Source organism: Barbus barbus (genome assembly GCF_936440315.1).
Source record: "Barbus barbus genome assembly, chromosome: 2".
Lineage (NCBI taxonomy): Eukaryota > Metazoa > Chordata > Actinopteri > Cypriniformes > Cyprinidae > Barbus > Barbus barbus.
Window position 1 is genome coordinate 37,194,540 of NC_136730.1, and position 24,648 is coordinate 37,219,187.

Here is a 24,648-nt window from a genome sequence, read left to right on the forward strand (position 1 = left end):
AGTTGAGAGATACTGTTGATACATTCTTTACAATGTTCGCAAATCCTAGGAGAGTTATTCATAGTATTTATTCATGATTGATAGTTTACCTAGTATTTGCACTTTGCTTGAAAGTAGTCTAAAATGAGTCAGAAATGTTGGTTTAAAAAGTATAGTTAAAAGTATTCATTAATGTATTTTCTACATGAGAAAGCCAGTGACCTTTATTTATCTTAACATTAAATTATAAATTGTATTTAAAAAAAAGTGTTATATTTATGTGGCTCTTGCTGCTTTGCTGAAATTTGCAGTAGCTCCACAGGATGAGGCTGACAGGAAAGAGGGGCGTCTGGCTGTAATTGCAGATCACCTTGGTTTCAGCTGGCCAGGTAAGCAGCTTTTTTAAATATCAATTAACCAGGTTTCAGAAATGCTGTCTTTATGTGAATTCAGTTATAGTGACTTGTGAGTAGAGAGCTTAAATGTTGACAGAGCAATACAGTAAGTATACAGAGTTAGACAGAAAGTTTTCGTATAAATTTTAAACAGGTGCCTGCCTTGGTTTCAATCCATTTGGGAACCACTGCTACATACTGACATTTTTTTAAATGTCAGTAGCCTATGCAGTACAATACTTAATCATACGGTTTAAGAGTGACCCAGCAATACTGGAAAAGACGTTGTGGTTCAAATATTAGAATTGTTGAAGAGGTTGGGATACTTATTGTTGTATTTGTTTGTAATAATCGTCATTCCTACTTTTTTATCATTGTAAACCTTATTTCAACACATATTGCCTTGCAGTAAGGACACTTTTGTTTCATAATACTTTGTTAATCTGAATTAAATACATGATTTATTACCAATGTGTTTTTGTTCAATCAGAATTGGCTCGAGAGCTTGAATTCAGTGAGGTACAGATCAATCAGATAAGAAATGAGAATCCAAATTCTCTACAAGACCAAAGCCATGCCCTCATAAGACTATGGAAAGAAAGGGAGGGCAAAAATGCTACAGGTAAGATTACTGATCATGTGTTTTCCTTTTGTTTATATCTAAATTTGTATTGCTCTATTCACCAGATAGCAAACATTATTAAATCTGAGATCAGTTATCCGCTCAGCCAGCCCAGCACCAATGTGCAGCATCCTTCTGTAATTAATTCAGCTTAAAAGTCAGAATTTATTTTAATTCAATAAACTTTCTACAATTATATTTTAAAAAAATGCATCATGGTTAAATTCAAAATTCTATTTTTGAGCAAGTACATTAAAAACAGTGCCCAAAACAGCATTGAATTTGAACTAATCAGCTATTTGGTGATGAACATGGACTGTTCTAAACAGCAAACCAACCTCTGTGGAATCATCAAAACATCAAACTCCAGAGAGTCTGTAATCAAAAAGGAAAAGCAACAGAGCCTGTATCAAAACAAGATCCAAACCACAGTGGCAGATATGATACCTGCTCTGATTACTTTTTTTTTCTGATATAGACTTATGATATTATGATATAAACAATTTATGATATTATATCATTGTGGTAGCTGGTTCTGCCAAAGATGGAGGATCACTCACATTGTCTGGTTGTCCATTGCATTCTAGTAGACAAAAATATGCATAACATAATCTCTCCACTTGTCAACAGAGGACACTTTGATGAAGACACTTACAAAAATAAATCGTATGGACATTGTTCATCTCATCGAAACAAAAATCATCCAGTCCAGTCAAGAACAGTCATCACACACCTATGCAGAAATTGAGCAAACCATTTCATTGGATCATAGTGAAGGTATGGATGATAATGACTTGAAACGTATTAGGTTGTTGTTGTTTTTTTAGAAAGTCACATTATATTATTTATCACTTTTCCAGCAGATGATGAATCTCTTCACTTTTACAATGATTTTACAACATTTCAACAGAAACTTATGTTGGCCTTGCAGGTTTTTCAGCCCTACAGGAGGACATGGACAGCCCGAGGCCAGGTCGGCGGACAGAAGTCACAAAAAAAGTATCAGAACTTGGGCCTCTGGTGGCATCTGTCGAGGATCTCTCCTGCAATGTATCTTTCCTTGATGATACCCAGAAAGAGAGGTTGCTGACAGACAAAGAGATGGGTTCAGAGTAAGTTAATTCTATTCCTGACCTATACCATTAAAAATGTATTAATAATATACTGTAATAAGTTATTTAAATTTGATTCTTTATTTGTCAGGGTGGTCGGAGCCTCAGCACATAGTTCTGTTGATATGGTTGGACTGAGGCAACAATTCCCAGGCACTGTCAAAAAAGTAAGTCCCTTCTTTACCCTGTACAAAGCTGTTCCCTGGAGACTGCAGTCTCAGGTGTATGGCCCAGTTTGCAAAGGTGGTACTATTTGCAACGAATCATCAGACAATACACATGAAACTGTGAGCGATCCTCTCCAAGAGTTAGGAGCTACTGGGGGTCAATTTATCCCAGTATCCACCCAACAAGATGATGAACAGAATGTCCCACCTTTTAATTCAATGGAAGAGTACAAGCTGAGACAGAGACCAACAACCTTGTCAGATTTTGGGCACACCCTGTTGGAATCTGAGAATGCAGAGCCAGATTTCAATGAGTTGTCTGTAGAACTCAAGCAAGATTCTGAAGATTATATTACCTCACCAGTCTCCAGTGCAATACATTTATTTACATCCCCATCAAATGAAAAGACAGAAATTGCATCTACCTCAACGAATAAATATGAGGTTGCACTTCCAAAGAAACCAAGTGAGAGCGAGGAGTATATACAGCGCCACGTTGAGGAAGTTTCTGACAGATTCTATAGAACCCTTTTTGGTGAAAGTTATGTCTTACCTGAGCTATGTGAAAAGAGTGTCATTGTAGAGACTCATAGGTTCCCTGAAAATGAGATTTCTTTTGTGGATGAAGGGAATTGTAACATCATTCCTGTCTGTGTACAAGAATCTTCAGATGTTTCCAAAGATAGTGATGTTAATCAGTTTGGAATCACAGAATTGTCCACTGAAAGAGTACAAAGCATAACTCAAATAATTTCAGATCCTCTTCAACAACCTAGCATGTCTTTTGCACTTGTAAGTGGAACAGACATTACAGAGAAGATTACCCATTCTACACTCAGTCAAATGTCACTTGATTCAGTTACTAAGCAGCCACATAAGTTATCACTTCCGGTAACTGATTCTGGTTCTTCAGAAGCAAGGGTTGAAATAGCCATGCCAATAGACCAACCAACAGATGCTGGATGTACAAAAACGGAATATACCACCTCAATATCAGCTGACGTTATGGAGTGTAGACCTCTTACACCTGTATCTTTAACATCCCCAATTGAGCTAAGATCATTGTCACCAGATTTAGACTTTGAATATTTTGATAACCTTGGAATGACTTCATCTGAATATAGATCATCACCAGAATCAGTGGATTTTTTGCCTTTAGACTCACCAGTACCATTTGAATATAGAGTGTCTTCACCAGACTCATGCATATTAATGGCTGAATTAAGAGTATCTTCACCTGAATCTGTAACTTCATTGAATGACTGCACTATTCTCTCTGTTGACTCTCCATTGCCTGATTTTAGGCCAGCTACGCCTTTGCCAACTTTTGAAAATTACACACCTGAATTCACAATACTTGTTGAAGAATACAAAACATTGCATGCACCTGGTGAAAAAACGGTTCCTCTTACAGGATATACAGAAGATTCACTAGGAGCATATTATTTGGAGGTGACTGATGAGACAGAAAGACCTATTTCACCTGGTTCTGTGATTTTCTGCCGATCATTATCACCTGAATCAAATATATCTTGGTCTTCTATGTCCATTGGTTCTGACATTTTAGATAGTGAACACTCCACTGAAAAAAGTTCTGAATGCTATACTCCATCTCCTTATGCATTTTTGACTGAATTAAGACCATCATCTCCAGAATCAACAGCATCTATAAATGAATATAGAGTACTTCCCCCTGATTCCCCAATTCCATGTTTTTCAACAGAAGTGCAAAATTACTCTTTAGCACTCATGACAGGATACAGATCACCATCACTAAAGTCTGAACTTTCAGACATAGACTCTGATCTGATATCATTAGAGTGTCTAGCTGGAAGTCGCCCATCATCCCCTGAATCAGTTTCATCTCTCAATAACCAGAGATGCCTTTCCCCTGATTCTCCTCTTCCCAGCTTTACTCAAACAGACTGGGAAAGTTTCATACCAACTAAACTGTATAGATCTGATTCATTTGAGTCAGGCCTCTCAGATAATGAAAACAAATCAATATCAGAAGTATTGCCTGAAACCAGACTGTCATCTCCTGAATCATTTACATCGATAAATGAACACAGACCCCTTTCACCTGATTCACCTGTGCCTGTATATAGAACCACATTACACTTTAATGTAATCCAATTTTGGAGCCAAAGAGACTCGTCTCCTGAATTAGAAACATCTGATATTGAATATTTGCATTGTGAGCCCTTGATCTGTGAGCCAAGATCTCAATCCCCAGAATCATTCATTTTAGAGCCTGAATATGTTCCTTTGTCCACAGTTGTAGTGGAAAGTGTTACTTTTGAAGGTGAGCCAATGGAAAAAGCATACACTCAAATATTAGCTACTAAGACCACTGAATCAGTATACAATGAAGAACAAAGCGTGAGTGAATTGCCAAAACCAAAGGGTAATTTTATGTCGAAAGCTATGCTCGGCAATCGTATTGCCAAAATATTTGATCCACACTACAAAGGCGGCTCCAAGCTTCTTGTTTTGGACAAAACTGGAGAAGTCTCAACAGCTTTACATGGTCAGCAAATAATATACCCACCCTCTACAGAATCCAAAATTCATGATTCTTTTGAACAAAACCTACTTGTCAAGTGTACAGAAATTAGTCAGGATTTACCTCAGACTGAATTGAATTTTGAAAGTCAACGCAAACCACTTTCATCACATCATCAATTTAGACCAATATCCCCAGAATCACTTGTGCTCGATGACCCACTTGAAGAAACTGAGTGTAGACCCTTGTCTCCTGAATCAGTATCATCAGTTAATGAGTTCAGGCTCCTATCACCTGACTCACCTGTAACTGAATTCAGTGGATTTTTCTCTCAGAGTACCTTTCCAGTAACCGGTCATAGATCGTGTTCACCTCATTCACTGTGCTCAGAAATGACAGAATATGAACCTTACTTGGAAGACCTGTTCACTGTAGAAAATTGTTTCAGGGCATTCACACCAGCATCGGACACCTCACTGAATGAGTTTAGATTGCTCTCACCAGACTCACCATTGCCACAATTTTTCACATCCTTTGAAACAACTCCTTTAAATAATTGTAGGTCCTCTTCCCCTGAATCTGCATTGTCAGACCAGGAACATGAAGTAGATCTTTTTACTCCAGTGGCTTCTCTAGAATCATATGATGAACACATACCTCTTTCTCCTGATTTATCAATATCAACACCAGATTCTCCAGTACCTCAATATTATGCTCACTTTGAACTTACAACTTTTTACAGATCTTCACCCCCTGAATCAATAGTATCAGATACAGATATACAGAACGATTTATTTGATGACATGATGATTGATCTTAGAAGGTCCTCATCAGAGTCAATCACATCACTTAATGAAAACAGACCTCTGTCCCCCGATTCACCTATTCCTGACTTCACAATAGCCACACACACATGTATCATGCCATTTACAGGCTCTCGATCATCCTCTCCAGAATCAGTCACTTTGGATGTTGAAAACGAATTGTGTCAATATGACCTTCATCCAGAGCAAAGACCTGACTCTCCTCAGTCTATAATATCAGAGATTGAGATTAGACCACTGTCCCCTGACTCACCTGTACCTCAATTCATGACATTATTCCGTCAGAGTACTTTGCCAGTAACAAGCCCTAGATCATGTTCACCTCAGTCATTGTGCTCAGAGAATACAGAATATGAACTTTACCTTGAAGAATTGCTAACTATAGAATATCGACCAGATTCCCCTGATTCAGTTTTATCAGATACTGACCAAAGACCACTTTCTCCAGACTCCTTGCCTGAATGGAGACCCATGTCACCTGGCTCTGCCATGCTTTTGAAAGACATTAGAGGGTCTTCTCCACAGTCAAATGGGTCCATGAATGAATGTAGACCCCTATCTCCTGACTCGCCTATAACACAGTATTTTCCAGCAGTCTTTGGATCAATTTCTGTTAAAACATATAGGTCCTCATCCCCTGAATCTGCATTATCAGAAGAGGAATGGGAATTAAATGTTTTCACCCTAGATTCTTCTCCAGAATCAACAGAATCTATAAATGATGAAAGTTTTGACTTTAGATCTTTGTCCCCTGATTCTCCAATAAGTCAGTATAATGCCTTTCATTTTGAACCAACAATGGCAACAAGTTACTTATCACTATCCCCCGAATCAATGCTATCAGACACGGATGTACAGAACGATTTATTTGATGACATAGTGATCGATCTTAGAAGGTCCTCATCAGAGTCAATCACATCACTTAATGAAAACAGACCTCTGTCCCACGATTCACCTATTCCTGACTTCACAATAGCCACACACACATTTATCATGCCATTTACAAGCTCTCGACCATCCTCTCCAGAATCAGTCACTTTGGATGTTGAAAACGAATTGTGTCAATATGACCTTTATGCAGAGCAAAGATCTGACTCTCCTCAGTCTATAATATCAGAGATTGAGATTAGACCACTGTCCCCTGACTCACCTGTACCTCATTTCATGACAATATTCCATCAGAGTACTTTGCCAGTAACAGGACCTAGATCATGTTCACCCCAGTCACTGTGCTCAGAGAATACAGAATATGAACCTTACCTTGAAGAATTGCTAACTATAGAATATCGACCAGATTCCCCTAATTCAGTTTTATCAGATACTGACAAAAGACCACTTTCTCCAGACTCCTTGCCTGAATGGAGACCCATGTCACCTGACTCTGCCATGCTTTTGAAAGACATTATAGGGTCTTCTCCACAGTCAAATGGGTCCATGAATGAATGTAGACCCTTATCTCCAGACTCGCCTATAACACAGTATTTTCCAGCAGTCTTTGAATCAATTTCTGTTAAAACATATAGGTCCTCATCCCCTGAATCTGCATTATCAGAAGAGGAATGGGAATTAAATGTTTTCACCCTAGACTCTTCTCCAGAATCAACAGAATCTATAAATGATGAAAGTTTTGACTTTAGATCTTTGTCCCCTGATTCTCCAATAAGTCAGTATAATGCCTTTCATTTTGAACCAACAATGGCAACAAGTTACTTATCACTATCCCCCGAATCAATGCTATCAGACACGGATGTACAGAACGATTTATTTGATGACATAGTGATCGATCTTAGAAGGTCCTCATCAGAGTCAATCACATCACTTAATGAAAACAGACCTCTGTCCCCCGATTCACCTATTCCTGACTTCACAATAGCCACACACACACTTATCATGCCATTTACAGGCTCTCGACCATCCTCTCCAGAATCAGTCACTTTGGATGTTGAAAACGAATTGTGTCAATATGACCTTTATGCAGAGCAAAGATCTGACTCTCCTCAGTCTATAATATCAGAGATTGAGATTAGACCACTGTCCCCTGACTCACCTGTACCTCATTTCATGACAATATTCCATCAGATTACTTTGCCAGTAACAGGACCTAGATCATGTTCACCCCAGTCACTGTGCTCAGAGAATACAGAATATGAACCTTACCTTGAAGAATTGCTAACTATAGAATATCGACCAGATTCCCCTGATTCAGTTTTATCAGATACTGACAAAAGACCACTTTCTCCAGACTCCTTGCCTGAATGGAGACCCATGTCACCTGACTCTGCCATGCTTTTGAAAGACATTATAGGGTCTTCTCCACAATCAAATGGGTCCATGAATGAATGTAGACCCTTATCTCCAGACTCGCCTATAACACAGTATTTTCCAGCAGTCTTTGAATCAATTTCTGTTAAAACATATAGGTCCTCATCCCCTGAATCTGCATTATCAGAAGAGGAATGGGAATTAAATGTTTTCACCCTAGACTCTTCTCCAGAATCAACAGAATCTATAAATGATGAAAGTTTTGACTTTAGATCTTTGTCCCCTGATTCTCCAATAAGTCAGTATAATGCCTTTCATTTTGAACCAACAATGGCAACAAGTTACTTATCACTATCCCCCGAATCAATGCTATCAGACACGGATGTACAGAACGATTTATTTGATGACATAGTGATCGATCTTAGAAGGTCCTCATCAGAGTCAATCGCATCACTTAATGAAAACAGACCTCTGTCCCCCGATTCACCTATTCCTGACTTCACAATAGCCACACATACATTTATCATGCCATTTACAGGCTCGCCATCATCCTCTCCAGAATCAGTCACTTTGGATGTTGAAAACGAATTGTGTCAATATGACCTTTATTCAGAGCAAAGATCTGACTCTCCTCAGTCTATAATATCAGAGATTGAGATTAGACCACTGTCCCCTGACTCACCTGTACCTCATTTCATGACATTATTCCATCAGAGTACTTTGCCAGTAACAGGACCTAGATCATGTTCACCCCAGTCACTGTGTTCAGAGAATACAGAATATGAACCTTACCTTGAAGAATTGCTAACTATAGAACATCGACCAGATTCCCCTGATTCAGTTTTATCAGATACTGACCAAAGACCACTGTCTCCAGACTCCTTGCCTGAATGGAGACCCATGTCACCTGGCTCTGCCATGCTTTTGAGAGACATTATAGGGTCTTCTCCACAGTCAAATGGGTCCATGAATGAATGTAGACCCTTATCTCCAGACTCGCCTATAACACAGTATTTTCCAGCATTCTTTGAATCAATTTCTGTTAAAACATATAGGTCCTCATCCCCTGAATCTGCATTATCAGAAGAGGAATGGGAATTAAATGTTTTCACCCTAGATTCTTCTCCAGAATCAACAGAATCTATAAATGATGAAAGTTTTGACTTTAGATCTTTGTCCCCTGATTCTCCAATAAGTCAGTATAATGCCTTTCATTTTGAACCAACAATGGCAACAAGTTACTTATCACTATCCCCCGAATCAATGCTATCAGACATGGATGTACAGAACGATTTATTTGATGACATAGTGATCGATCTTAGAAGGTCCTCATCAGAGTCAATCGCATCACTTAATGAAAACAGACCTCTGTCCCCCGATTCACCTATTCCTGACTTCACAATAGCCACACACACATTTATCATGCCATTTACAGGCTCGCGACCATCCTCTCCAGAATCAGTCACTTTGGATGTTGAAAACGAATTGTGTCAATATGACCTTTATTCAGAGCAAAGATCTGACTCTCCTCAGTCTATAATATCAGAGATTGAGATTAGACCACTGTCCCCTGACTCACCTGTACCTCATTTCATGACATTATTCCATCAGAGTACTTTGCCAGTAAGAGGACCTAGATCATGTTCACCCCAGTCACTGTGTTCAGAGAATACAGAATATGAACCTTACCTTGAAGAATTCCTAACTATAGAATATCGACCAGATTCCCCTGATTCAGTTTTATCAGATACTGAGAAAAGACCACTTTCTTCAGACTCCTTGCCTGAATGGAGACCCATGTCTCCTGACTCTGCCATGCTTTTAAAAGACATTAGAGGGTCTTCTCCACAGTCAAATGGGTCCATGAATGAATGTAGACCACTATCTCCAGATTCACCTATACCACAGTATTTTCCAGCAGTCTTTGAATCAGTTTCTGTAACATATTATAGTTCCTCATCCCCTGAATCTGCATTATCAGATGAGGAATGTGAATTAAATGTTTTCACCCTAGATTGTTCTCCAGAATCTATAAATGATGAAACCCCTGACTTTAGATCTTTATCCCCTGATTCTCCAATATCTCAATATTATAACTTTCATTTTGAACCAATAATGGTAACAGGTTACACATCACTATCCCCTGAATCAGTACTATCAGGAATAGATATGCAGACCGATGTATTTGATGACTTGGTGATTGATCTTAGAAGATCCTCTTTGGAGTCAATTGCATCAATTGATGAAAACAGAGCACTATCCCCTGATTCACCTTTTCATGACTTCACACTATCCACACAATCATATATCATTGCAGAGACAGGCTCCTGTCCAACTTCCCCAGAATTGGACTGTGTGGATGATGAAAATACACTTTATCAAACTGACTTTAATTCAGAACAAAGACCTGACTCTCCCCAGTCTATAATATCAGAAACTGGGGGTATACCACTGACCTCTGACTCACCTGTACCTCAATTCAGTGTGTTATTCTCTACGATTACTTTGCCAGTATTAGGACGTGGATCATGTTCACCTCAATCACTGTGCTCAGGGACTACAGAATATGAACCTTCTTTTGAAGACCTGTTTATTAGAGGCTCTTCTCCACAGTCAATTGTGTCCATGAATGAATGTAGATGTCCTGACTCACCTATACCACATTACTCAGAATTATTCATTGAACCAAGGCCAATAAAAGGACATGGTTCATCCTCGCCTGAGTCTATGACATCAGATGCTGGTTATGAGTTAGAGATCAGTGCATCAACATGTGAGAATAGGCTTCCTTCAATGGATTTAGTATCAGAGAATGAACCCACCTCAGGTGAGATTAAATCTCATTTGTTTTATTTTAGGGCATCCTCAACAGACTCTGACACCCTAGTTAATGACTTTAAATTGATCTCACCTGACTCACCTGTGCCACAGTATTTCCCAGCACTCTTTGAATCAGTTCCAGATTATAGGTCTTTATCAGATTATATGGGCTCATCCCCTGAGTCTGGATTGTCAGAGGAGGAACTAAATGTTTTAAGATCAGAAGCTTCTCCAGAATCTATAAATGAAGGCAGATCTCTCTCCCCTGATTCACCTATACCCCTGCCAGATTCTCCAATACTTCAGTATTATGCTTCACACTTTGAACCAACAATGGTAACAGGATACAGGTCAACATCTAATCAGACGATATTATCAGAAATAGAAATGCAGACAGATGTATTTGATGACTCGCTGATGGATCTTAGAACATCTTCACCAGAATCAATGACATTGGTAACAGAAAACAGACCTCTGTCCCCTGATTCACCTATTTCCGAGTTCACACCATCCACATCCACATTGTTCATACCAAAGTCAGATTCTATATCAACTTCCTCAGACTCTTTGAGTGATGAAAATGAAATATATCCATCAGACTTTAGTATAGGGCAAAGGCTTAACTCTCCTGAATCAGTAATATCAGAAACTAAGCCTAGACCAGTTTCCCCTGACTCACTAAATGATTATAGACAAATGTCACCTCACACAGCAATGTCTGTGGTAGATAATGCATCTCCAGAATTATTTACATCATTGGAAGACTGTAGAATATTACCTCCAGAGTCTGTTCCACAGTTTTCTTGTATACATAAAATATCAGCAGTAAATGTATACCGATCAGAGTTATCCGAGTTACCTACATCAGAGACAGACTTTGAACTTTGGGTAATTTCATCTCAAGCTACTGAACAGAGACCCTCCTCCCCTGAATCAGTCATGTCCTTGAATGAAAAAAGACCATTATCACCAGACTCACCTATTTATGACTTTAAGTCATCAGTGTATGTAAATGTCACCCCAAAAACCACATACAGATCATCCTCCCTAGAATCCATTGTATCTGATGTAGAATTTGACATGGCGAGCTTTGCATCTGAGGATGTTACATGGACTGAAAATAGACCCTTATCTCCTGCGTCAGGTGAAATATCTCCTGTGGATCAATGTCATTTAGAAATAGAAAATAATCACACTGATGATGAAAGCCAAAAATTACTTGACCAAGAGCTATCCAGCATTGCGACATATCTGCCATTAAACAAGACTTTCAGAATGATGCCTCAATATAAACTTGTGTACAAAGCGGTTCCCTTAGCATTAATCTCCCATTTGTATGATCCTCAATATAAAGGCGAAACTTTCTGTCCAAAGCCAGGTGTGTTTGAGTATGCTGGATGTAAAAAGAAGGCAAATAATGAATGCACTGAGCAACACAATTATGACATTTCCAACAATGCTACATCTTATAGCGAAACATCCTCACCTTTCGATGCCGGTTGTCTGCAATCACATGTACAAACAGAATCATTTGATTTATTTGAAAAAAATCAAGAATTTTCCACTGATTCTTTATTTTATTGTACAAGTTTAAATGCATGTCTAATGGACTCTTCAGATAGGAGAGCCTCTTCACCAGAATCATATACATCTATAAATGAGTACAGGCAACTCTCTCCTGAATCTCCCATTTTTGAGCACAGACCATCATTACCATGGGCAGAGTTTTTGTTTGAAAGTCGACCCTCATCCCCTGAGACGATTTTCTCAGTAAATGAATTTCAAAGTCTTTCACCTGATTCACCTATACCTGAATACTCAACACCATCACCAATTCCAAATGAACATATATCTGAATCTAGCGAAGTACTCATGCAACACAAATCCATTTTGAGTCCACTGTCCCCTTCAATGAGTAATGATGAAAGTTCTGATATGGACTCAGTGTATCCTGAATCATGGTACCCACTGCCACAATGGATCATGTCTGAAAACAGACATTTATCATCTATCTCAGATTTTTCAGACTTTGATTCTAGATCTTTATCACCTCAAATGTTCTGTCTTGAAACAGAAGTGCGAAACCCATCACCTGAAGTGGCAACATTAGACACAGAATTAACAGAAACTATTACTCCAGAACCTTTAGTTTGTGAGACATTTTATCAACCTGAATCACCTGAATCAGTGATTGAATCTGAAGATGAGTTTTATGAGAATTTGAATAATTTGTCATTTTCTGACATTGATGAGATTAAGGAAGATTTACCTGTCCTCAAAAATGATCCTGCTTTGCTGAATCTAGTGACATTTGAACAATGCGAGGAACAAATTGAGTCTCCAAGTGAAATAGAGGAGCTTCCGTCTGTTTCTGAAATTGGGATTGAGCGTTCATTCGATGATGGACTACAACCGAATGCATCTCACGATATAGCATCCGAGCAAACACAAAAGGACACACAAAGTGTAACAAAGACAATTACTTATTGTGAAGAACAGGACATAATCACAGCAATGAGTGAATCTGCAAATGAAGAAACTAGCAAAGGCCTCAAAATCCATAAAACAGATGAAAAGGGACACATGGAAAGTCCACAGCAACAAAAAGAAGATCTAGGACATGATTTAAGAAAACTAGCCCCTAAAGATGACAAAAAAAGGGTAAGAAGATTAGCATGCAGCTGTGAATCGTGTGCGTTCATAACAATGTATGAACCAATAGGAATGTAGTGTCAGATCTGCTCTAAAACAGATTTTCACAGTTCTTGATCTACTAACATTTCGAGACTAAATAGACAACTCTTGAGGAGTGTGCAGTTTACAAGAGAATAGTCAGTTCTGAGAATGTTTACTAATTCACCATAATGATTTTGATGCAATTTTAAGACTGCATTGTTTGTAATGAGACTTACAGTATTCTCAACTGCATGTTTGAATCTTAGTATTAAGGATTGTCCGTATTGATGTTAAGGCATGTCATTTTTTCAGTGTTTCAATGCAACAAAATCTGTTGGATTTGTTTTATGTAATTTATAGAAACAGGGAGAAACATTGTTTTGTTTCATTTCATTTTGCACAGGACAGTGTCTCAGAGGAAATTAATTTAGTGCCTCAAGTGAAAGATTCAATTCTAAGGAAAGAAGATACACCGTCAATTTCAAAAAGTTTAAACTTAACAGCATCCTTAATGACCAGTGAATCATCAAAAGAGCCATATTTATCCACATATGTCTCCAACATACCTGAGCACAACAGATCTCAGCCTGTCTTTGATTTGGAGGCCCACAAATCCACTCCTGATTCATCACCTGAAGAAACAAAAGCATTAAATGAATTGCAAGAAGTAAATTATTTTCAGTTTCATCTTAAAGACTCTCACAGAAGAGTTGAACTAAATCGAATTAATTCCTCTGCATTTAGTTTGAGTCTTGAATCACATGATTATAAAAAAATGCCCTCAAGATCTGTGAAAACACCAACAACAGAAACTCCCGTTTCACCTATATTTAACACATCCTCTTTTGATCAAGGGAATTCTCCAGAGTCCCACGAATTTCTAGACAAGAGAATATCTTGTGCTACAGGGACTGTCCAGCTTTCCTCAGATTTCAAATGTGTTGTTTCTAAATTTGAACAGGCATCACCATCTTTAGGTGGTGATAAGCCTGAACTAAGTTTAGTTTTTCCTGAAACTTATCCACTTGTTGCTGATATGTCACCTTGTACTCTGGAAGTGAATCAGGAGCTGACGGGTGACCAGTGGCAATTAGATGCCACTGCAGTTTTAGATGCTGACTCTCCACTTTACAGTCTTAATCTTAAAGCCAGGCCAAGACCTGTTCGTACAGATAGCATTGAGTCAGAAGCTGAGTTCTTTGATTGCCGACAAACATTTTCTGATACATCTGAGCCAGAGGTCGGATCATCAGAAGTTTTAGATGTTCCTCAAACAATTTACCACGTTGAGGAACTTCCATCTTTATCAAGCAGCCCTGAATATCTGACAGGCATATCTAAACTTAGAGAGCACGCACAGTTGAAAAAGGATGAGCGGCCCTTATCCTGGGCCAGTGAGGACCTACCCATAGTTCTTGAGCCAGAGGATGAATACACTGGTGAGGAGAAGACTTTCCCTTATGATTATACAGGTGATCATTCATTTGCTGAAGAGCTACCTCCAATAGAGGGAGCAGAATATGATGACGATGATGACTCTCTAGGGAGGGTAAGCAAACTAGCATGACGTTTGCGCTCAGTTTCTGAAGGCAGAGTGTTGTCTGTCCCTGGCCTAATGTAACAAACTTACTCAAGCCCTAATATAATATTTCAAAACATCCAGCAAACTAATATATGGTGTGTTTTGATTAAAAATAATAAACATAGTTTATATGTGTGCACCCCATTGCTTACACTTAACTTAAGTAACTTAAAATTGTTGGATATAATGTGACACTTGACAAACAGCAGCATATTTCTTGACTGCATGCAAAAGGAACTTCCAGAGTACAGGCTTTGCATGGTGTGACGTGCAAGTATACGAGATATACGACAGTACTTAAGACATGCGACCACAATGCATCTCTGCTACTCTTAGGAAATAGCTGAAGAACTAGGTTTGCTGTCTGATAGTTCAGAGGAGGAGGTGTTGACCACCAGGGTGGTGCGACGCAGAGTTGTAATTCAGGTACCTGTTTTGGGTGTGCGCGCTGGTGTCATTGGGCCCCCATTTCTATATTTTGGTGTGATATTGAACAAAAAATGTTTTCATTTGTTGGTACAATAATGTATAAATAAACATAGTAACATTATATTTCATTTCCCATAAAAAGTATTTGTCTCAGGACTTTTCACTGACATTTTCAATCTCAAACAAAACATTTTAAATATTATTATATGAATTGTAAAGTGAATATATACTAAGTAAAAAACAAACAAACAATGTGACTGTATATCAATTTGAATATGGGTGGAGTTAATTTTTTATCTTCTTACAGAAAAATTGAATGGGTCTCATTAATGAAACAGAACACATTTCTTTATCAATATTATGTTCAATTAAAACAGCTTTTACAAACACATTAATTAGTTTTGTTACATGTATATATTTTTATTATGTTTTTTAGTGTGACGAGATGCCTGACATTCCTCCTCAGACTGTGACAGAAGAGAAATACACTGACGAGCATGGAAACATGGTGGTCAAAAAGGTAAATTCTTTAACGTTCATCTTTTCCGTGTCTTTACACGGATTCAGAGATTTTGCCCAACAACTGCTAGAGTTGGTAAAATAATGTAAAAACCCTGCAGCATGATCCTTTTTATTGGTTAATTGTAGGTTGCCTTTAAAATAACGTATGCTATTTGAAAGAAATATGAATTACCTTATCATTAACAGTGAAAAATTTGATTATATTTCTTTTAAACAGTTCCAACTTACTTGAAATAGTGTTTATTGCTGTAATGAATTATGAACATTGGAGTGTTTTGGTTAATATTTTAGGTACTTAATGTTTATTGTATTATTTTTTAGTGTCATGCATTTTTCTTCCTCTGATTGACCTCACCACAGCTATAATGATAAAGGCAGAGAGAAACTATATAATTTTAATCACATTCAGAACAATTTTTTCCAGCTGATGAATGATAAAACATCTCATTCAGAATCAGATCTGCTATGGCAAGATTGATTATATAAAGCAGCAGATGAGTGTGCGCTTAGAATAAACAGACGTTATCTGCTAGTGTGGATGCTTATATAGTTGTCATTCTTGGTGTGAACGTTCCTTTAGTCTCGGCCTCAAGCGTCACATCAACAGAATGACCACAATCCTTTTGTAGAGAGTATGATACATATTGCAAACACACAAAACACTTTTTTTCATTATTATTTTTTATAATCCTTGAAGATGGTAGCACAGACAGTATATCTTATGTTTAAAGTTTATATGATAACCTTGATCATTTCCAACCTTGTGTAATTTTCTCCACACAGATAACAAGGAAAGTCATCCGTAAGTATGTGTCAGCAGATGGAGTAGAGAGAGAAGAAGTGATCCTGGAGGGTCCGCAGCAGGAAGCTGTCACTGTGGATGAGGCTGACGGTTTCTCTAAAGTTGTGAAGAGGACAGTGGTGCGGAGTGGGGGAGAGCAGACTGAGGTGTGAAACCTCATTTGGATTTGTAAAAACAATACAATAATATGAATCCATCAACAATTCTTTAACATGAATATCAGTCATATTTGTTTAGTGAATTGACATTTCCTTTGTAATTTCCATGCTTAATTTTGCCAGTTCAGATATGTTTGTATATGATTCTATTTTCACTGTTCTTTTCTTTGTTCTTTCATATTTCATCTTTCATTTAATGGCTCATTTAATGACTCATCAGAGCTCATTTAGAGCTGCTCCAGTGCAGCGGTTCAGTAATCACATGACATTTTTCTGTCATAATGTTGGGAACCACTCATTATACATACTTTCTTTGCAATTGAAATTTCTGAACGAACAATTTAGTGCCAGCAATTTGAGTAAGGAATGTGTGCTCGACATTTGTCTCTGTGTTACAGCAACTATACAGATGTGAATATTGAATTTATGTTTCACATTCTATTAATTCAATGCATTTACATCATAAACCTTCTTAAAGGGATAGTCCACATAAAATTTCAAATTGTCATCATTTACTCACCCTTGCGTCGTTCCAAACATGTATGACTTTATATGTTTCTGTGGAACACACACACAAAAAAAGATATTTTGAAGAGTGTTGATCACTAAACAGTTTTAGTTCTTATGTACATAAATTCAATGGAAGTCAATGTGAACTACACTAGTCAACATTTGAAGTGGATCAAAACCTTTCATCAATGTTGTCCTAAAACCCAAATGCATTCTTGTCTTAGGACAACTTTGATGAACTTTTTTTGATCCACTTTAAATGTTGACTACTTCAAAACTGTTTGGTTATAAGAATTCTTTCATTTGTGTTCAGCAGAGGAAAGAAAACCCTGGTTAAAAACTGCTAATTCATTACCACACAGAGTATAGGCCTTCTCTGTAAAGGTAATGCTAATCATTTAACATCTCATGTCTATGCATTTCAGGTAACCTTCTCTGAACCTTTATCTTACATTGGGGCAACATCTTCTGAGTTTGAGGAAGAGCCTGTCCAAGGTCGGAAGGTCAGCAAAGTCATCAAAACTATGGTAGTGCAAGGTGAACGAATGGAAAAACAAATTGGAGACCCTTCACTCTCATCGGATCTCCCATCAGCCAAAGACGACTTTGAAAAGGTCTAGATATTTGGTTCTTATCTAATGTAGTGACATTTAAACATTTTATGGATGTATCCAAATGCTTTATTGGTCACAGTAAATACTATATTAAATATTATGTATGCCGTATAGCTTTATCTTCAACACTAGCTCACTGTTCAAGAGGAACTAAATGTCTTATGTTTGCATTCTCTTCTTGACTCAATTTCTCTCTCATATGTCTAGGCTTTAAGCTATGTAGGAAGCTTTGGAAAAGTGCATCTGCCTCATTTAGTTGAGAGAGAGATGGTCAAAGAGGATGGATCAGTGGTCAGAAGGTCTGGACACTGGCATGTCCATTTAACATGTAGCTGTTTAGGAGAATGGTGTGATAATAAAAGAGCAGTTACTAATACTAATACCTAAGATGTCCTCTTATACCCCTTTTTACAAGAATGATGTCCCCAGATAGCGTCTCTGAAGTTTCAGCTCAAAATGTCCCACAGATCATTTATTATACCATGCTGTATACATCCCCTTTTGCCTGGAAGCAAAAACATGCTGTCTTTGAAAGCTCATGTTCCAAAATGTGGATGTAAACAGCTGCATATGTATCAGTCTATTAGATCTGTGAAATGTCTCTTGGATATCTTGGACATGACGACAACACACTACTAACGCAATTCAACCAAACCCCCCTTTTTTTGAATTACTTCAATTCAGGGTATTGTGATGAGTACGTTCCAGAAAAAAAAAAAAAAATCTCAAGACTACAATCAAGGCATTTGAGGAAGTTTAGAAACAGCACTTATTGATAAAATGAATAAGTCAGTTATTCAAAGTCAGAATAACTGACTTTGTGCTTTGAAGATCTTTTCCATGCACAAAAAGCAACATTACACTCTAAAAAGGAAGTTGAAAATGTAAAATAGCATAATAGGACCCCTTTAACATCACAGACTGTTTTCACAGTTTATGATGCTAAATGAGGAAGTTTGGTGTTTAATGTGAGAGGTTATGCCAATCAAAATGGCATTGCAGAGGCATGTTTGTGATTAAAAAAACAACCAGCTTTGTATCCTTCTAGGCTACAGTGTGTTATTTTACTAACATATTCTTATATTCACTTGAGCCATTGCCAAGCTCTTCCTTCATTAAGTTTTGCATGCTGATAAGTTTTCTAGAACATCAGATTGGGACACAGTTTTTATGAAAGCATTATGTTTTTGTATTTTTTATAAACTAATATTAGTACATATTTGTTGGTTAGTTCAGGCTGGTTTATGCTGGTTTGCTGCTGGTCTGGTAGCCCTTACCAAAAAGTAGTATATATTTATACTACAAGTATACTCTGAAGTTTTCTTTAAGTGAACTTTACATCATACTTTAAGTATACTACTATGTCCCTATTTAGGTATTAATTTGTATATATTTTGTTATATGAATATCTGAACATACAAAACATCAAAAGAAAGAACAGGGTATCTGCTTGTAAACGAAAATATTTTATTCTAGCTTCATGCATTCTTTTTTTAAACACTTGAATGTAAGGTTCATTAAAAAAAAAAAGAAATAACATTTTGAACAAAAAGCTGAAAAAAGACTAAGAATTGGATCCAGAATGATAATCAAAACGTAGATGGAGTTGATCAACACCCCAAAGCTCGACAGTCATTATTACCTCTTCATTGGTCGACATTTTATTCCATAACGTTACACAGTTTTGATGCTGTTTTATGTCTGATGTTCGTGTTAGATTACATGTGGAAGTATCTGTTGTTTCGGTTTCTTCTTCAAAAACACGGCTTCTAGGAGCACAAGTATAGCTAAAATATATTTAGACTTTAAGTATGTCAAGTATGCTTAAATGTCATTTTAAGCATATTCCTGAGAAGTACATAAAGCCCATTTCTGAGAAGTGCATAAAAAGAAGACTAAAAGTATACTTTCCTATTTTTTTGTTTAAAAGAAGTATACTAATAGCACACTTGAATAAACATCTTTTTTTCGTAAGGGAGACCATGCTATTCAGCAGCAGTTTTTTTTTCTCCGCAACCTGCTAAAACCACAGTCTATTGTCTCTATTTTGACCTGAATTCATGTATAAATTAATAAAAGATAAATTACCCAGACAGCAAACAGAGTTGGCCCAGATCCGGCCATCTGCCCCTCTGGGCCAACACTATGTTGCTGTCTGGGTAAAGGTAAACAGCTGCTAAAGTAAGACTGGTTAATAAGCCTAAGTGATGCTGCCATTTGCAGTTATATATTTTTAATGTCTGGAGAGTGTCACTAAACTGTTATTCAAAGGAATGGCTAACAAGATGATCACATAATGAACTAGTAATTCAATTTCACACCAGTTGTCACTCTGTTGTGTTGATTTGTAGGACCCGGATGCATAAGACGCGCACTCAGAAAAGCACAGTAGTGAAGGATGGCCAAGCCAAACAAACCCACCTGGAACGACTGGAGGACACCCCGGAATCCCTGCGACCCGATGACCTACAGCAGCACCTGCATCAGCTGCTTCAACGCTACTGTACCCCAGAGGTGACCGAAGAGCCCGATGCAGGACAAGATTCAGAAGCAGGAGAGCAGGACAAACAATAAGGCACCACCTCCTGCTGTATGTGTGTTTGATTGTGGCAGGCATTTAATACAAGTATCTGCATATTTATGTCTGTAGCCCTTTCTAATAACACAAAATAATTCTTCACTTGCTTACCAGATCCCCTTATATTATTTATTGCTCGATCTTTTCAATCATGGCAAGTAATCGAAACATTTGAACTGCATTATGGCTGAATGTCTTTTTTGTTTTGTTCCTGACTGAAATTATTTTCTCATTTTGTGACCAAAGATAGTGTTACCTGAATTGCGGAGTGATTTGTATGAAAAATAGATGTTTATAGATTAGTGTGTGCGCGTGTGTCATTTTGGTTGCTGTGGTACTGTAGAAGCAGAACTAAACATAATAATAATAAAAAAATGAATATGGGTTTGCTGAGCTCATTGTCTGGCCACTAAAGGTGTGAAGACATTTGTAAATAATGGACTTTGATTGAAAATGTTTTAAAACACTGTCATATACTCTTTTGTCTCCTGTAATTGCTGTACAACTGCATCAGTGGACTGCTGTAATTAAAACATGTCAGATTACTTGCTCAGAATCTCACAACAGACCTGATAAAATATCATCAAAATATCTTTGGGGCATGTGAGTTTGTAACCACAGTTAATCAAGTGCAAGCAATCAGCTATCTGATATAACTGGCTATGTATTTATACTGGCTATGACTGAGATTTAAAAGCAACAAATAAATATCATGCTGTAGTCTTTCTTAATCCCAGAATGCTTCTGAATGGTTTTTACACAGACTATGTGAGAACTGATCAGTTTTAAGTGAAAGAATGCTGTCATTATCTACACATCCAGTTATTTTGTGTCATTGACCTCTTTGTTTTCACTGTCTAACCTTTGTACGGAACATGTGTGCGTTCTCAGATCTCCTCTGTGACAATGCAATTATGTTTGTTTATTGAAAACATTTTTTTTTCTTTTTGAATGAATGTTAAATTAATCCCATTTTCTGTTTTGTGCAGTCCCAGTTTTTATTTTTAAAGTATGACTGAATTCAATGATAATTTGAGTCCCCCTCCCAAACTGTGCTTGTGGGCTTGACTTGTAACTTCCCTATTTCTGATGCTCCTCCAGGCGCTTACAGTAGAACTCAGAACAGGGAGGGAAAGCGATAAAATTTGCCTGTTGTTTTTTTTTTTTGTTTTTTTTTTTTCCTCTGCTGTTGCAATGATGTAAAATAATAACAATAATAATAAAAAATGAAATGTTAATCTCACTGTTACCTTATCTTCTATTAGGAAAAATATGCTGAATTGAAGAAATTTAAGTAATTTGTGTTTAGGTGAATAGTGTTAGTGTTAGCTTTGTTCATAGGTGGAGAGTGCACACGCTAAAAAAATGGTGCTATATAGCACTAAAAGTGGTTCTTTGGCTCGTAATCATAGGGGAACCACTTTTGGTGCTGTATAACACCAAATCTTGGTGCTTCAGTGGTTCCTGTTAAGCTCCAGTATGGTTCTTCAGTGGTTATTTGGGGTAATTAAGGTGCTATATAGCACCACTGCCGTACAAAGAACCTGTTAAGCCCATTTAAAGGTTCTTTAGGAGCCAAAGAAACACTGTTGGTGCTGTTTAGCACCATTTTTGTTGAAGAAATACAGTGCAATATGGCAACTCTTATGGTTCTGCATAGCACCATTTGACAAAGATGCTGTATAGCACCTTTAAAGATATGGTGTTATACAGCACCAAAAGTGGTTCCCCTATGATTACAAGCCAAGAACCACTATTAGTGCTATATAGCACCATTTTTTTTTTTTTAGAGTGATGGGCAAGGTCAGTAAGGGTGGGCAAGGAGGGATGGTTTAGGATTCTGTTTCAAAGCTGAGTTAATTTCTAAGTTCAATCATTCTTTATGGTGTTCATCTTTTTCGTGTACCTTATGCCTTTTTTTTTTTTTTTGCATTTTGTTGGGCTCTTTTTTGTTGTTTTAATTCATTCTCTAAATATGATGTGCCTTTCATTTAACACTCTCATATGGCAAACTCTTGCCATATGAGCGTGTTAAGATATGTCAGCTCGATATGTCTTGAGATATGTCAGCTCGAACTGTAAGGCTGTCAGCAATCCTGTTAAGCGCAACCGAGTCTTAAACCATCTGAAGAGCTTAAGGGCAGACCTTGTTTTTTTTTGTTGCAAGAAACACATATCCGTTCTGTTGACCACTTTAGATTAAAAAGGGATTGGGTTGGACAGGTTTATATTTCACTGTAAATCTAGAGGTTGTGCATAAATCTGTTCCGTTTGTAGCCTCTAATATTTTTGTAGATCATAAAGGAAGATACATTATTGTATCAGGAACACTTTTTCTCGGCTCGCTTGACCCTTGCAAATGTTTATGCTCCCAATTATGATGATCCTACTTTTATTTTCTCTTTTTTTGTTGTGTATTCCTAATATTCATTCACACCCACTTATATTGGCTGGGGACTTTAATTGCGTTATGTCTTCTGTTCTTGATAGATCTTCCAAAATATCAAAATGTGCCTCTGTTATCCACACATTCATGCAAAAGTATGGTGTGATGCATTCTGCCATTTACATCCATCTGAAAGGAAGTATTCTTTTTTTTCTCATGTTCACCAGACGTATTCTTGCATTGATTATTTCTTTTTGGACCATAAATGTCTTCCATACTTACAGGACTGTTATTACCAAAGTATTGTAATTTCGGATCATGCACCAACTATATTAGATCTTCAGATTCCATATCGACCGCCTAAATACCGTCAGTGTCATCTTAATCCAGGTCTCCTATCTGACAAGGATTTTATTGAATATCAAAGACATGCTAAAATGAATTAAAGCCTGCATTTTGTAGACAAAAAATAATTGTGGATATAATTGCCTTTTCAGTTAAAAATTAAAATAATGTGGTTTTGTATGTATGAATTGGAGCAAAAAAGTGTCCTCCTTACTGTTCAAAAGCATCAGGTGTCCGAAATTCTGTCTGGTGGTGTTTCTACAATGTTTAACATTACAGCTGCATCTATATCGCAATCATAAAATTATACAATAGTAACAGGTAAAACTATTTATTGCTGATGCTTGTTCTAAATTGTGGTATATGATGCAAGCACAATATAAATGACCTTTAGTTTTAATACCCATTAGATGTAGTAAAAGTAACATTAGGAAAAAAGCCTGTCCACCATGTGTTTGTGTCCTCAACTTTTTTTTGTTAATGTGATGCATGACAGATTTGCAAGTTTCTGTATGTCTGTGAAACTGTGCAAAGGTTTTATATTGCAAAGAAACATTAAGTTACTAATTATACAGTACAATAATGAATCTCTACACAATTAGATCTGCAAATTCGCCTAAATCATCATTCGAGGCACATGAAGTTCTGGTTATGTGTCTGTGGAAATTACTTTAATAATAAAACCTACTATATGGCAAATTCTTCCACAAAGCTCAATTTGTTGTTTGATAGTTTAGATGGAATTATTTTTTTGACAAGCATAAAATGAAAAGAATGTCAATACAAGTATTTTGCAGAAATCACACATTTTATTAGATGTTTCACATATTTAGAAATCTATTATATCAATTCCTCTGGTAATGTCCTTATTCTATAATGTTGTATTGTAACTTAATATATTACCATAATGAGCTGGACTTAAAATAATCAAAATTGTATCTAACAAACAATCTGCCTGTTTTAATAGTACACCGAGGCATCTCTGAGGCATTCTTCATATTGTGTGTAGTGGATTATGACTTTTTAGATATTGACTAACATTGACTTGATTAATTTATTCTGCATGAGATCTTCAGTCATGGTTTGTCTGTCAAGACCGAGACTCGCATAATAAATGGGGAGAAGGGTTTTGGATCTGTATGAGAGATGTGAAATGTCATGCATTATTCATAAAAGATACAAATGAGAAACAAACATGTTAGATCTTCCTCGAAGAGTACCACAAATTACAGTGAGAAGCAGACGTGTGAAAATATTCATAATTAAGTTACCACAACAAAACTAAATTTCACACAATTAATTGAAAAGAAAAGAAAAACTTATCTGGCTTTGCTAGCCATTTGTGTTTTTTTTTTTCCA

General features: G+C 37.1%; 1 protein-coding gene across 1 annotated transcript in view; it reads left to right on the plus strand.

Annotated features, from left to right (window-relative positions):
* LOC306887108 (ankyrin-2-like) overlaps nucleotides 1-21,800 on the plus strand; it is an 84,731-nt gene extending 62,931 nt beyond the window's left edge. Inside the window, exons 39-48 of the mRNA XM_079444620.1 lie at nucleotides 291-368; nucleotides 865-996; nucleotides 1,627-1,773; nucleotides 1,928-2,108; nucleotides 2,200-2,275; nucleotides 15,811-15,894; nucleotides 16,680-16,844; nucleotides 17,792-17,980; nucleotides 18,188-18,279; nucleotides 20,332-21,800. Coding sequence (XP_079300746.1) covers nucleotides 291-368; nucleotides 865-996; nucleotides 1,627-1,773; nucleotides 1,928-2,108; nucleotides 2,200-2,275; nucleotides 15,811-15,894; nucleotides 16,680-16,844; nucleotides 17,792-17,980; nucleotides 18,188-18,279; nucleotides 20,332-20,554 — 1,367 coding nt within the window. The 3' untranslated portion in view covers nucleotides 20,555-21,800. The remainder of the gene's footprint in view (nucleotides 1-290; nucleotides 369-864; nucleotides 997-1,626; nucleotides 1,774-1,927; nucleotides 2,109-2,199; nucleotides 2,276-15,810; nucleotides 15,895-16,679; nucleotides 16,845-17,791; nucleotides 17,981-18,187; nucleotides 18,280-20,331) is intronic.
* The last annotated feature ends 2,848 nt before the right edge of the window (nucleotides 21,801-24,648 follow it).